Raw genomic sequence first — 15258 nt, forward strand, 5'->3', positions numbered from 1 at the left:
TGATTGGAGGGGCAAGAAGGTGGACTTAACATAATTAACATGTTGTTATGGAGATGATTGAATTGTTCTGCGACCCCGGTGGCGAGTGCCGCCACTGTGATGGCTCGCGTGAATGAAACAGGTGGAATATAAAAATATCACCTGTTTATGAACACTTTAAATGTATTTATCTTATTTATCTTTTTATTAATTTCACACAAACACATAAACAAGACTTTTTTTTTGCTGTATTACTTTTCAAAAACAACGGCAGTGTATATTTGTATGTTTATGTGAAAGTGTTTTATTGTGTGAATGCATGTGTGGAAGTGAAGAAGTGACCAGGACCAGCACAAGTTTTACCGAACACATTGCTGTCTTTATTAGAGCCTTGTCTGGCAGTAATACTGAAAAAAAGTGAACTTAGAACAGATGGTGGTGGCAGCCCACGGCTTTTTTTTTTTTTTTTCCTGTTTTTCTTTATTTCTTTGATATTTTTTTTGTGAGAGTACTGCAACTCTGGCTTTTCTGTGGCATGGATATAACATCAATAAAAGAGACAGTAGGGAGAGAAAAAAAAGAAATATACAACTTATATTACACTGTGTTATGAACAAAATATAAATCTATAACTCTATGTTATATTTACATAATTATCTTTCTTGATTTTTCAAGTTGAGATGGTAAGATATTTTTTTTAACTTGTAATAATTCTTACTTTGTTTTGAGCTCCACTCATGACTTTGATTGTCTTAAATAATATTATTATCATCATCATCTTTTTCATTGTCTTGATATGGGGACAGACCTTGCCAGCAGGGATGATTGACGTCTTAATGCCCCCCCGATCCCCCAAGCCCCACCCACCCCCGTGATACCCTAAAAGGTGGCTCGATCCACTCTGCACCCTCCCCCCTCTCTCTCCAGCATCGGGTTGAACCACAGCGTGATAGCAGGGGTGACTATACAGCAAAATTAAGACCCGGAGGCTAATAAAGTGGTGCATGGCAAACATCTATATTGTGATTGTTGGGGGGGATCACTATGTGACGGCACACCTGAAGAGTAGTCATGGCTCCTGTAGCATCAGCGTGGAGCTAAAACAAAGCAAAGGGCTCCTGATGAGAAGTGACTGATACTGTAAGTGCGTTTGGTCGTCTCACACACACACACACACACACACAGACATGCACACACACGCATAAACGCACACACACAGTGGAACACCCTTGGTGGATTATGGTAAACACTGCTTTCCTATGATTAAAAAGAAATCACTATCTCACAAAAACAAAATATATGTATTTTTTTAAATCTAGAATACTACAAAAATGACAGCATAGGATTTGTTTGGTTGTCATGATAATCTCTTCGTTTTTAGTGTGTGTGTTAGTGATTGTGTTTGTGCATGCATATGTGTGTGTGTGTGTGTGGATCCAACCCACTGATGTTCCACTGTGTCTCAGTGAGGCGGCCAAACAAGTAAACGGGGACGGGATTCTTTGTTCACTGAAAACAGTTTCCAAAAGTGATAAAAAACTGATTCCCCCCCCCCAAAAAAAGGCAAAATAAAACAGAGGAAACTTCACATTATACATTATAACAACCATTACAAATAAAATTATTATGACAATTAGAAAAAAAATACATTTTTCTCTGACTGCACAGAATCTGAGTGCTTTTCAGAAATGGGTGTGGACATGGAAAGGTCTACGTCTTCAGCTCGGAGGAGGGCTGGTGTCGAGTCCGTCAGTCCAGCTCGCTCTCATAACTCCGCCCGCCTGCCCACCCATCCTCAGGATTAATACAAAAACAATGCGGCAAAAAAAGAAGGGAACAATGAAACAAAGAAAAGGTAAAATGACAACTTGTGTTTAGATCTAAATACCTACAGCTATAATAGAATAATGTTTCATTGACTGTCATAGTTTCATATGGTCATAAAAACCCGATAAAGAGGAGAAAAATAAATTATACTGTACATAACTTACTAAACTTAGGAAACGCTGACCGTCCTTATAATTATTGTTAATAATATTATTAGACTAGAGGCAGCTTGAAGAGAAAATAATAAAATACAGTATTCAAATACAAACAGAAACACTGACTGGCTGACTTCACCTCATCTCTGCCCACTGGGGACAGCAGGACGACGCTGATTGAAGGGAGCGGGAAAAAACACTGAGGGACAGAACAACAGTTGTGTGTGCGTGTATGTTTGTGAACATGCGTATGTGTGCTACAGTAAAGCTAAATCCATACTTCTATGTTTACGTTTGAAAGCGTTTTAATACCCGTCCATACTAACCCGCCTGAAAACGCATATCACGTGACCACGTACATTGGGCATGTGCGTGCCGGTTTACACAGTAATTGTCGCAGATTGCTTGAATAATAGCTCATCAACTCCAAATTGTTGGCAGTTGTATCACTGTAAGATGTAGAGTTACACTGCACAAAAAGCTGTTAGCAAAGACGACAGGGTCAGCAACATGTGTAAATGATTATGCATGTTGCGTTCTACAGACCAATCAGTGAAGGCTATGTAGTGACCAAAAAGACCCAATCAGCAAGCGGTTGTGAGTGTCTACATTGTCGTTTCCAAACATCTCAGTTTCTGCTCGTCCAGACTAGAATGCGACCCCAGAGTTTTAAAACTAAAACGGAGGCAGCAGCATTTCCAAACCATTTTAGCGGCTCTAAACATACACATAGTAGTGTGGATGTAGCCTGAAGCACAGAAGCAGCATGAGTTGCCTGTATTTACTGTGTCTTGGACGTTTCTCGCTTCTTTCAAAAAGATGACACTCAGTAAAGTGAGTACACAGAACACACACCGACACTCACACACACACTGTGTCGGAGCTGAGCGATGCTCCGCCCTGCAACAAGATCGCGACAGAAAGGGGACGGAGCGAGAGGGAAAACTGGTGGATTGTCTCACAACACAGTGCTTTCGCATCTTGCTCCATGACCCCACAGAGACTCACCCCCCTTCCTCCTCACCTCTCCCACCCTGAAAATCCAGTCAAAGGGGGAACAGTCCACGCTGCGCTGCAGGACCGTCCCCTTGGATTCCTAACAGGTGGTGGTGGGTGAGGGAGAGGGCAGTCACAAAAACACAGAGAAAAAAAAGGGGTAAGGGAGGGAGGTCGCTGACAGCACGCTGCGAGGTTGAAGAAAGATATCATTTTGTTAAAAATAAACATGTCTGATGTCTCTCAGGTGCTTTACAACAAAATGGGGGGAAAAGAAATGTCTCTTTTTTCTATTATTATTCAAACTTGTAGCACAAAAACAACAAATCACATTCACAAGCCACTTATTGGCACCGTGTACCTGAGTGAGAATATTATAGAACCAAAGAACAAAAAAGCTGTTTTTTAACTTTTAAAAGTGTCTCTTGATAACAAACAGGTCCGCCATCTTAAAGTGTCATCTGTTTGGCCTTTTGACAGGTCCACTGTTTCGTCATTTTTCATTTTCAAAACGTCTCCTCGTCTACAAACAGGTCTAAAAGGTTGCTTTTTCTGAGTGTGATTTTTTTTATTTCTCCTCACTTGGTGCATTACTCAAACTCTTGCAGTAGTACTTGAGTATTCCTCAGCAAGCATCAGGAGTCGTCTCCGGTCGTCTCCTCCTCTCAGACTTCGGTTTGTGTAACAGTCAGTGTGAGTGACAGGTCCTGTGCTTCAGTTGATTGATCAGATGCTGGTATCAGGACTCCGTTGGGAGGGGAGCTGGATAGTAGGGTTGGGGTCTGGCTCTGTTAAAAGAGTCCATGTCAGTCAGGAAGTGGGTAAAGGGTGGCAGGTTTTTGTGAGATTAGGACTCAAAGTGATTGGCAAAAGAGAAAGTTCTTCTTCCTGATTGGTGGGTTTGGTATTTTTTTCTGAAGGGATGGGGGTTAACCAGCTGTGATTGGCTTTTAAAAGTACGCGGCTCTCGTGGCGTCCTATTGGGTGATATGGTTCTCGTTATCGCTGGTGTAGTCGGCCTCTTCGTCCTCGTAGTCAAAGTCGTCGTACACATCGCCGTTGCTGTCGTCCAGCCGCAGCTCCTCCTCCTTGATCCGTGGCTCGTCCCCTTTCAGGCTGGGCATGTGGGGGTTCTGGTGGTGGTTGGCGTTGGGTTCGGGGCTGCTGGACATGCTCGAGTGCTCGGAGGGCATCTGGGGTGAGGGCAGCCCCGCCATGGACAGGGCACCTGGGTAAACCACGCCCGCTGAGGACAAGGGCAGCTGGCCCTGCTGCCTGTGAACACAGAGGGGAAATATTATACTATCTTATCACTATATATATTATATTAGAATGGCACTCAGTAGTGAGCATACACTTTTGGCAAGGCCCAACCGTCACCTTAAATTCAATCATATAAATATGATTATATATATCTGTCCCCTAAATATGCCTGATTTTTGTCATCAAGATCCATGAAACTTGGGAAAAAGGTGAAAATGTCAAAAAAAAATACCAGATCTTGTCTTTTAAAGAAAGACAGAAAGAAAAAAAAAAACCTGGATAAGCATCAAAATGAAAAGGCTTCTTCTCTGACCAATAGCACGTCCTTCCACCCAGTTTCATGGAAATTTGTTAAGTAGTTTTTTGTGTAGTCTTACTCACAAACTTAAACAAACAAACAAAGACAGGGATGAAAACACAAGTGCATGTACAGTAGGATTTAAGCTTAGGTGAAAACTACAATTTAATGAAAAATACTGACACGCCTCCTTTAGCAGTGACACCTCTTAAAGAATACTGTCACTTTTTGGAAAATAAGCTCCTTCAGGTTTCTTGCAGAGAGTTAGAGGAGAAGATTGATATCACTCTCATGTTTGTGTGTTACACTGGGGTATTTGTATGAATCAAACAAACAAGATATATGTTGGGTTTTTTACGTTTTGACGTAAACAAGGCAGCATTTTGCCTCCATTCCTTATCTTTATGCTAAGCTATGCTCACCAGACGCCGGCAGGTAAATGATAAATCAAAGTGATATCAATCTCAAAAAAGTACTCTTTCAAAATGTTTACATAACCAGCTGTGATCAGTTCTACCAAGGAGTGTAAATTTCCTTTTGTTTCCTTAGAACATTTTTAGAGGTCTAGAGAACATTTTAAAAAGTAATAAGTAAAAAAGTACTTTATCATACCTACATTAATGTTGGGGTTGAGAAACCATTGTTCTCGAGCTTTTGCCTTATTACAACAACAAATCTTCTACATCAAGAAAATGGTTTGCTTTTTAACAAAGCAAAACTCAGAAAAAAAATCTAAATCAAAATTTAACTAATACCTTGTTGTTTACTGGACATTTGAAATTTGTTAGCAAATGTACTTCATGTTCAATAAATACTGTAGAAAATGATTTGTTTTTTAAATATCCACTATGAGATGTGGTTCCTGTATTAACAAAAACATCTAATGAATTTAAGTTAACACTTCATGCACTCTATTAATGTTTTATTTATAATATAAATATCAAAACACTAAATCCCCACTAAGTATAAAAACTACTTGCTTCCTTATGACACGTTTCCATTTGGGCCCCATTTCTAAGCAACACGAGTGGAAAACAGTCGTCTTACCCCACACTGAAATATTGTCTCATTTCCTGTCTGCGGGACCTCATGATGGCCTTGTATTCGCCAATACGCAGCTTCTTGCCGTCCACCAGGCAGGTGCGTTTGGGCCGTGGCTTGTACTTGTAGTCTGGGTACTTTTCCAGATGCTGCTTGCTGAGGCGAGCTTGCTCCTCGTAGTACGGCTGCTTCTCCAGGTTGGTCATGGCTTTCCAGCGTGAGCCTGGACATGGGGAGAGAGAGGGGAGGAAAACACTATTAAGGATCCCATCGATCTGTTTCGGTCACACAAGAGGAGAAAAACACAGGTGCAACAGGCGAGTGTAACTGAAGCACGATAAGACAAAGCAGTAAATGTTAGAACAAACCATTAAAGAGGGTTGTGATTATTGTACAGGAGCAGGATGATAAAAATCTGTTTTGAGGAGGTGATTTAATTTGAGCTCGTACGTCGGTGTGGATAATCAATTACAGGTACAGGAGGTACAAATGTCACATATCACATGTGCATACTGTCACTCAGTTGAAACACACACACACACACATACACACACACACACACACACACACACACAGATAATGGTGGAAGTTTCACCCGGTGAGGAGAACGCAGATCTGGGAAAGCGAGGTTAATGAGCAGAACAGCGAGGACGACAGGTACTCATCTAAACTAATGAGGACTTCACTTAACCTGCTGCCATCTCTCTGAGCTCAGTTTCTGCTCATAGATTTGTACCATCAGTCCCCTGCATGTGTGTGTGTGAGTCTGTGCGCGTGTGTGGGTGTAATCTTGAGCATGTCTTTCCCTGTGTGTTTCATATCTGGGCTGAATTTGCACTTGACTACTGTATGTTTAATGGGTAAAAGCTGTCAGCACTTGGCTGTTCTCGCTCTGCTTTTTGTCTGTTCTGCGATCTGTTAGCAATCGAGAGACAGAGGGGGGAGAGGGAGAGAGAGAGAGAGAGAGAGCTTATTAAAACCAGATTTCCCTGTGTTATAAAACGCTTAGGAGCTCTTTAAAATGTCAGGGCCGATCCCGGCGGTCCGGGGGAAATGTCAGGCGGCCTTGCGCTGCTTGTTTAATGCATAATGAATTATATCATCATTTGTCTGAGCCGCGCTCTCCCCAGCCGTTCATTAACAGCGGCTTACACAATGCTGCTTGTAAGGAAATCACTGCAAGCTTATATTTGTGTGTGTGTGTGTTTGAGAAAGTGGGAATCATAACCCACAGTGCATGCATCTTCCTTTGTAGTGGTGACAGAGGTGAGACAAAGGCTACTCAGGCCTGTGGTTGGGGATGTGTGTTTTACCGAGGATTTTGCTGATGTTGGAGTTGTGCATGTCAGGGAAGGCCTGCAGAATCTTTCTCCGCTCGTCCTTGGCCCAAACCATGAAGGCGTTCATTGGCCGTTTGATGTGCGGCTCGCTGCTGCCGCCGCGACCCCGGGCCTCCCGGAATATCCTGGAGTCGGACACACTGGGGGAGCCTGAGGGTGGAGGAGACGGAGGGAAGGTGTTATGGAGAGAATATAGAATACAGACGTAAATTAGGTGCTTTACTAATCCTAACCCCTTTTTATGACATTCTCCTAAGGGCAAACCAATGATTTTTAAATTTATTTGATATTAATTCAATACGTTTAATTCTTATGCTTGATGGGTTAAGAAAATCCTGTTGCTTCTTAAAGATATTAAACATTTTAGAGATACATGGTTTTCACAGGATACATACATGTTGTGTACATACATGTTGTAGTTTTAGAGGTCAAATATATCCTCTTATAAAACTCCTCAACTTAAGAACATTTTGTTGCTTAATTCTTCTATATAGCACTTGAAAATACATTTTGTCACCTAAATGACTCTATGCACGAGTGTTTGTGCGTGCGTGTGTGTGTGTGTGTGCCTACCGTCAGAGTCTCCGCTCATGGTGAAGTCCAGCATGGCGTGGCTGAACTTGTCCTCCGCCTGCTGCTTCAGCTGTTGACTCAGACTCTCCAAGGCGGCCTTGTCCTGAACAACACAAACAGTTCACAGAGAGAGTGAGTCAGTGACTGAACTGTATGAATGAACCAAACCATGGACCTGTAGTGACGCTGGCTCATTTCCTTTTTCATCACCAAACATCATTATTCATGTGGCTGATTATTTTAGATTTATATTTCTTATTTCACAGCGAAAAAAAGTTTTGTGTAAAAACAAATTGGGTTTGAAGTATAAAAATCAAATGAGATGTTTCACTCATCTAAAGCCAAGTTTGTTACCAATAAGTGAAGGAATCTCAATTTGTTTCTATTCTAATGTGCAATAAATCAGTTAATAATATTGTTATTATTAATGATTCCAAACAGAGAGAAAGCAGATAAAAAGCAACAGCAGTTTTAGTACATAGACAGTTTGTGATTTGGTTCATTTCAATGTCAATCTGCGGAAATGTTAATGTCAACATCAAATTGTTAGAGTGCTTTGCGCCTGCACGCTTGGACCCACATCTGTGCGTATGTTTGCATGTGCAAGAATGTTGATTACATTTAGTCTTGTTTGCATGTTTACGGATTGGTGTGTACGCTGTATAATATGTGTGTGAGCGTGCTTGTGTGTGCGTACAGCGACTCCTGGCAGCCACCTGCGAGAGCCGAGTGTGGCGGCTTGCCTCTCTCCTGCAGAGGCCCCGGAGGGTCGACGCATTATTGAGCGACAGAACGAGTGACTGCGGCACAGACGAGAGCGAGGCCACGCCGCACGGCCCCCTGGGTATTTATTACAACCAATAAAAGGCTGATTTACTGAGCATTTACATGCTTAATGCAAACAGCCGGCACACTCTGCACTAGAACCTGGCTGCCGACGAACACACACGCTCTGGCACAAACACACACCCACTCACCCACACACACACACACAGTAGTGCACCAGCATTTTACAGTTTAATTATACGATTAGCGGCGGCACCCAAAACACTGTCGTCTTCTAAAACAACCTTCCAAAAAGTGTCCCTCTCCATTTACATGTGACCCTGGCGAGCTGGCTGACTGGGTGGAGGGAGGGCAGAATGATAATGAAATGCATTTCCTCTGTTTTTAGTCCAACAGAGTTTAATTGTTAGAGATAATTTCCCCCCCGAGATTGGAATAAATATGGCTAAAACGACAGGGAGGGGAGAGGGAGATAAAAAGCCAGAGACCTACTGTGGAAAATGTTCATTTTTGTTGTTTTAAAAGCCATTTAAAAAGTACTTAATTTTGAATTCATAATGTTTTAATGAATAAACAATAATCTTTGGTTGGGTTGGAATGATTTAGTAATTTTGTATGTAAATCAGAGATGTTTTAGATGATCAGTCAAACCTTTTGCCAGGAATTAACAGAGCATAAAATATGTCTCACAGTTTTAGATTTAAAGATTAAATGTGCTGTTGCAACACTGTGATTTAGAGCGCGTGTGAGCGAGTGTGTGTGTGTGTGTGTGTGTGTGTGGCTGGCTGCAGAGACAGAGATGAACACGGAGACAGAGTGGATGACAGTCTAGTCTGACATTAAGCCCCGGTACAGTACATGAGAAAAGTGGATTGAATGGCTGACACTGGAGCCAAGACACAAAGTAGCGACAAAACTAATCCTCTGAGTGTGTCAGAGATGACACCGTGGTATCCGAGCACCGAGATGCTCGGCGGCTTCGCACTCGCACGCATAGCACAAAGCCAAAGGGCCGAGGAGATGGGAGTCGAAGGGAGTGTGTGGTGTTGGAGGCTGAGACAGTCATCGTTTCCCCCAAAACCTGTAAAGCTGGGACTTTAAATTAAACAATGTGAGATTTATATTCTATATATTTATATTCTTTATTTAACATGAAAAAGTGCATTGTTAAAAAATTGTGAATATTTTTATCGTATAAACTATTACAAATGTTATGACTGAGGATAAGTTCATTTTGCTGAAATCTTATATAATAACATATATTCTAATATGATAAAATATAGTAGTTTAGTAAAAATGGACAATAACAATGTAAAGTAATAAAGTGAAATAAAATGGCAAAAAGCATCCATCTAATGCAATGACCGTGTTGCACAAACTATAAAATATGCAGAAAAATATGAAACTTTCCTGCATAATTTATTGAACTTCTTCAGGATCTTGTAGATCTTTATAAGACTGAAGCGATTACACTGTACCAGTGGATTACTGTCTACACTCTGTCTTAACATGCACAATAAACCTGGGCTGAATACAGTGTGGGTTTGACTGTTTGAAACAGAAAGAGACAGATAGAGATGTTGAGTGTCAGCGGTGCAGATGCTTCAAGTGCACTGTTGCTCGCTCTGTGTGTTTGAGCGAGCGTGCACGACCTGACTCCCAATGTGTTTAACAAATAACCACAATTTAGCCACGCTGCCGAGGAGCCTGTGCCGTCACTTCGCATTACTGTCTCCCCGACGCTCCGCTCTGCCACACACACACACAAACACGCACGCACGTAGCCCCGCAGTGCGCCTTACAGACACACTCATTACCTCTGAGACGCCTCTGGTTTTACCTTATCTGGCCCTGTTTAGCTTCAGCACATTTCAGCAAGCACAATGTACACTGATTTGCCTCCTACATGGTGCGGTAGGGATGGCACGACAAATTATTACACACGAACAATGAGGCGACGCAGCTTGTGAGGACTCTTTTTCTTCCTTTTGGGAGAATTTATGAATTTAGACATTTGCAATCACTTGAGTTTTTGGACTCATTTCTCCTAAAAGTCCTGCATGCATTTGCATCCCAAAGACCAGAACAAATATAAATAAAGACTCTGGTCTTAAAGTTACAATTATGGATCTTTTCATTGAATACACATTGTTTTTTTTAATAATACCAATGATTTTGTATCATTGAATTTTATTCAAAGCATAATTTCACCTTCTAAACTTTAACTACAGCATAGTTTGACCCCATGCCCATTTTTTTAGGTGTAATTTAGAGTTGTCTACCTTGTCAGTGCGTCCGTTGTTGAGGCTGAGGTTGCTGACGGCAGCCACCTTGGCGTCCAGGACCTGCTGCTCCCGCTTTAGCTGCTCCTTCATCTGCCGGGCCTCAGCGAAGGCCTTGCTCACTGCCTCGTGGTCGTTCAGGTAGGCTGTCGAGGACAGCGATGATAACAAGTCTGCTGAGACACAGACAGAGACACAGAGACTCAGAGAGAGGACAAGCAATTTATTTGGTTTTGTGCATTTGTCAATAGTGGGTGAAATTTTTGATTTGATTCATTTAGAGCTTTAGATCTTTATCTACTTTACTTGTACTTGGTGTGTGTGTGTGTCTCTTTAGGTTTGGGAGGCTGGCAGGAGGTTTTGGAGGTATCTGGAATAAATCTATGGACATTAACGTGCACTTGATGAAGGGAGTTTGGAGTGTGTGTGTGTGAGCATGGGCATTTATATATACGTGTGTGTGTGTGTGTGTGTGTATGACTCTCATTTTCTGTGTGCGTCTCTTTCTGACTTGCAGGCATACACACGCACTGACCATTTTAGCCTGTTGAGCTGGGCATGTGAGTCATATTCTGCCCATAGCTAGCCTTGGAACATACTGCCCACCACCTCCCCACCTGCCTTCAGCCGTACACACACTCCACGGTACTGAACACAGTCACTTAATCAAGACTTCTAACTAAAATCATATTAAACATCCTCCAATCACTTTCCTCTTCCTTTATTTTGGCACCTAAACGCGCACACACACACCTCTGCCTCCTCTCATCTGAACAGTCACTGTTCTACTTTGAGGTGACCAGATGACTCTTATTAAGGCTAAAAAGTCCTGCTAATTTCCCCACCAGAGAACATCTGCCCTGCCACCCGACAAAGATCAGATCTCCTGCCACCTATTACTTGTATTATTTTCGCAGTTTAGGATGAGGCATCCGAGGTATCTGCCCTGACTGCAGTGTGTGTTTGTGAGTGACTGTGTGCACTGCTATCGCTCTCTCTATCAGCCGTGTTAGCTCTTAACAAAGAGCCGTGGCTGGTTTATGGGGCCTTTATCTGCGCTAATCCGCACCGCTAATGCCATCTCAGGCCAGATTACCAGCTTCAGATTGGTAATGACAGAGCCGTGAACTCTTTCAGAAGTCATAACCGGAAAATCTGGATGTGAGCGGGGGCCGAAAAGGGGGGGCGGGGAGAACAGAGGAGGGAGAGGAGAGCAGGCGATGGAATCGGGTGGCAGTCAATTTTAATCTGGTGTCAAAAGAGAGGGAGGGGGACCGATATATTCTTGTGTACGAGTCGCTCTCAGACTGACAGCAATGCAGACCATCCAGACAAGTGAATGTGACCCAGATAGAAGGGGAGGGGGTCTCTCTCCTTCTCTCTTCTCACCCCCCACACACAAGTTTAGTCTCTGGGCACCAAATCTCTCCAGACAGGCGCAAAACATTTTCACCACAGAAACACAGATGAGGGACAAAAAACAAATGTATGATTGTGGCAGAGGTTGCAGACGCTGACAGCCCTTCAGTTTTGTTTGAGTGGATGGATGGATGGATGGATGCATGTGTGTCTGTCCGTCTGTTCCTGCCTTAATTTAAATAACCTGAACACACGCTCACTCCCATATCAAACGACCGCCTCTAGACTCTTTTCCAATTTGTCCGCCCCCTCTATCTCCCTCTGAACTTGTAAAAAGATTCCTAATATGACTATGAACCATAATAACAAGTGCTGGTGCCTGCCTGAGTAAACTCAGTGGCAACAGATGGGACCTTTGTGTTCCTATGACATGACTTGGATGTGCAACACAAAAACACACTGGTATCCACACACAAATAATTCCGCAGGGATCACACACAAACTTTAAACACTGTAATCCATTTTTCTGAACAAAAAACATCTGGGACTGCAAATCCACTAATCTGATATTAAATCCGCCGATGTGTTGAAAAACAGTGAGATTAGCCAAGAAGTCAGAAAAAAATGACTAACTGCCTATTGCATAGGAGGAGGAGGTGGGATTGTGTTTGTGTGTGTGTGTGTGTGTGTGTGTGTGTGTGAGGCTTTGTGTGTGTGTGCTGTCATTGTGTCATTAATGCTGGGTGTTTGCGCTGTCCTGGCTCATGTAAGAGGCTTGTCTAATCTCATTGGTGATACCTCCTGTCTGTCATGTGCTCCTCTCTTTATTATTCCCCCTCGCTTCATCGCTTGGAAAAAAAAAGTGCTAATCCCCATCTCTCTCTCTCTTGCTCTCTCTCTCCCTCTCTATCTCTCCTATGTCTCTCTGTCTCTTTCAATCACTAATAAACACATAACAATGAAGCAGCCCCGAGGCAAACAGCGACATGGAACAAAAACACAAACACACTAATTATAGCCTGTTACATATGTGTAATATTTGAACTATCAGTGTTGCGTGAAAAATGGATTAAGAGTACAAAAAATAGTGATTTGTTTGTGTCGTATTTTATGCATGTGTGCATATGGCTGGGTATGATTATAGTACTGGCACGGGCAACATGGAGGAGAACGAGGAGAACACTATTCTCCACTTTGCCACTACCAGCAGAAGTATCACTGTCTTCCTTAAAGATGTACATATAAATAAAAACACTTTTTATAAGGTTTATTATTATCATAGGTTTTTATTCCTATTGTTTCTACTACAACTACTACTTACACTACTTCTAATAATAATATTAGTTAACCTAAACATTTTCATGAGGATCAAAAATGTATGTTGAATTAATAGTTGCTATTTTTGTGTTTAACACTCCATCGCTTTCATTTTTCGCATTGTTTTGCGCCACTCGTGTATATGACAGCTAGAGGTATTTTGGTGAGAAAAAAGAGGTACATTGAGGCAGCTACCTTTGCAATGCCCTCAACATAAGTAAATATTGCTTAAGCAACATGTGACATACAATTGCTATGACCGAATGAAAGTAAGCACAAGATCAGTCTGTGACCATCTTGCTAGCACTTCATTTTTTTAGTACTGTGTTATAACAACTTAAGCCCTTAAGTTTCTGCGTGTGTGTGTGTGATGGACATTTCATTCTATTTACCTATTGAGCTGACTCTGGTCGGTGGTCCTCCGATGCTGGAGGGGACGCTGTGCTTCATGGAACCGACGGGGCCCAGCTTGGCAGCAGCGGCAGCAGGGACCTGTGGGGAAGTTGGGGGGGAGTTGGGTGACTTGCTCTCGGATGCCTTAGGCTTGGCCGACAGGTTCAGTGGCTGTGCACCCTCACTGTCCTGCAAAAACCAAAACAGCACAGTTTCGCCTGCTGTGACCACCGTAGCAATTTTGAAGCGGGAGGCCGGAGGGACCCCCTCACCGTCCCTCACCCGAGACAAACTCGAACGGATCAAACGGGGAAACTCATGCATAGCAAATCTGATGCAAGCCCGGCGGGACAGATAACAAGGTGCATGCCACTGCCTCCGTCTCCATACAGCTCATCATACGTGAAACAAATTAACAGAACACACAAGAAATAAATATTCATACCTTTTGGTGCAAACCACTGATCACCCGTCAAACAATCCAGAGACAACATGACTCATGCACATGCACATACACAAACTACATGCAGACTCCGGTAAACATGTAGTACTTTATAACACTGCTCCGTGACAAATGATGCAAATGAGGGCAGCGATGCGAACAACAATCCAACATGTGAGGAGGAGAAACACCTTGAACTGAGTCTGTAAACAACACAGGACTCCTCTGAGAAATATAACACAGTGGACTGTCTCTACAGCCGTGAGAGACTAAAGACACTGTGACGTCTCGGTGTATCAAACAGCAAACAGAACAGAGGACTGCCTGCCACTTCAATGAGCACTTACTCCATTAGACACAGGAGACCAGCAGCAGTTTCTGCCTAAATCACACACACACTTACACCCCAACCTTCTTCTGAAGTATCCGTTTTTTGAGTATTTGTATATTAAAGTAGAAACCATGTATTATGATTTCAATTATCACCCTGTTTTCATACATCTGTATAATTCATCTAAATCAACCAATGTCGGCAAACAATGCATGTACCAGACTGCGGTCCCCTAAATGAATCGCCATGTGGACCGCCACATGAAGCCCGGAGCTGTTATTGCGTTAATCGTCATGGCAACACCACCCCTGCCGGTGACCTAATCCAATCAGAGGGAGCCTCCGAGGGTCACATGACAGGAAAGAAGGAATTAGAACGCCCAGGGACCAGATGTACACGGACCACTCTGTGTAATTAAAACTCGCAATTAAAAGGCAGACACAACATGGGGCGAGGGACGGCTTAATGGGCTCGCCAATAAAGACACACAACGACAGGGTGTGTGTGTGTGCTGTAGGAATACATTTTGTTTATTTTTAAGGTTATTTTGTTTTACTCACTTACTTACTTTACTTATACTAATGTATTAATTGTCTTTATGTGTGGATTTTAGATGGGAACTTTAAGCATTACAGGTGTGGATCTATCATAGTTAAATTCAAACCACTGAATAGTTCAGACATTATTTTCTTCATTTTTCGGATCATTAGTCTAATTGCTGCTGAATCCAGCATACAGTAGCAAGTACTGTATGTGTGTGTGCAGTATCTCTACTCATTAAGACCGACTTTTCCTGATTCCCACTCCTTGAGTCGTACTAAGCCTTATGAGCCCCTCACAACTCAATTAAGCCCTTCCAATTAAGCCCCTACATGT

General features: G+C 42.6%; 1 protein-coding gene across 15 annotated transcripts in view; it reads right to left on the reverse strand.

Moving 5' to 3' along the window:
• Positions 1 to 336: 336 nt before the first annotated feature.
• sox5 (SRY-box transcription factor 5) overlaps positions 337 to 15258 on the reverse strand; it is a 222283-nt gene continuing 207361 nt past the window's right edge. For 8 of the 15 annotated variants that reach the window (XM_069520277.1, XM_069520276.1, XM_069520275.1 and 5 more), the window contains 6 exons: positions 13609 to 13798; positions 10541 to 10716; positions 7473 to 7575; positions 6873 to 7049; positions 5566 to 5782; positions 337 to 4232 (listed from right to left, as the gene is read on the reverse strand). In XM_069520277.1, the coding sequence (XP_069376378.1) occupies positions 3935 to 4232; positions 5566 to 5782; positions 6873 to 7049; positions 7473 to 7575; positions 10541 to 10716; positions 13609 to 13798 (1161 nt within the window). In that variant the 3' untranslated portion in view covers positions 337 to 3934. The remainder of the gene's footprint in view (positions 4233 to 5565; positions 5783 to 6872; positions 7050 to 7472; positions 7576 to 10540; positions 10717 to 13608; positions 13799 to 15258) is intronic. The other 7 variants (XM_069520279.1, XM_069520278.1, XM_069520274.1 and 4 more) reach the window with 3 other exon arrangements.

Source organism: Paralichthys olivaceus, chromosome 23 (assembly GCF_024713975.1).
Source record: "Paralichthys olivaceus isolate ysfri-2021 chromosome 23, ASM2471397v2, whole genome shotgun sequence".
Lineage (NCBI taxonomy): Eukaryota > Metazoa > Chordata > Actinopteri > Pleuronectiformes > Paralichthyidae > Paralichthys > Paralichthys olivaceus.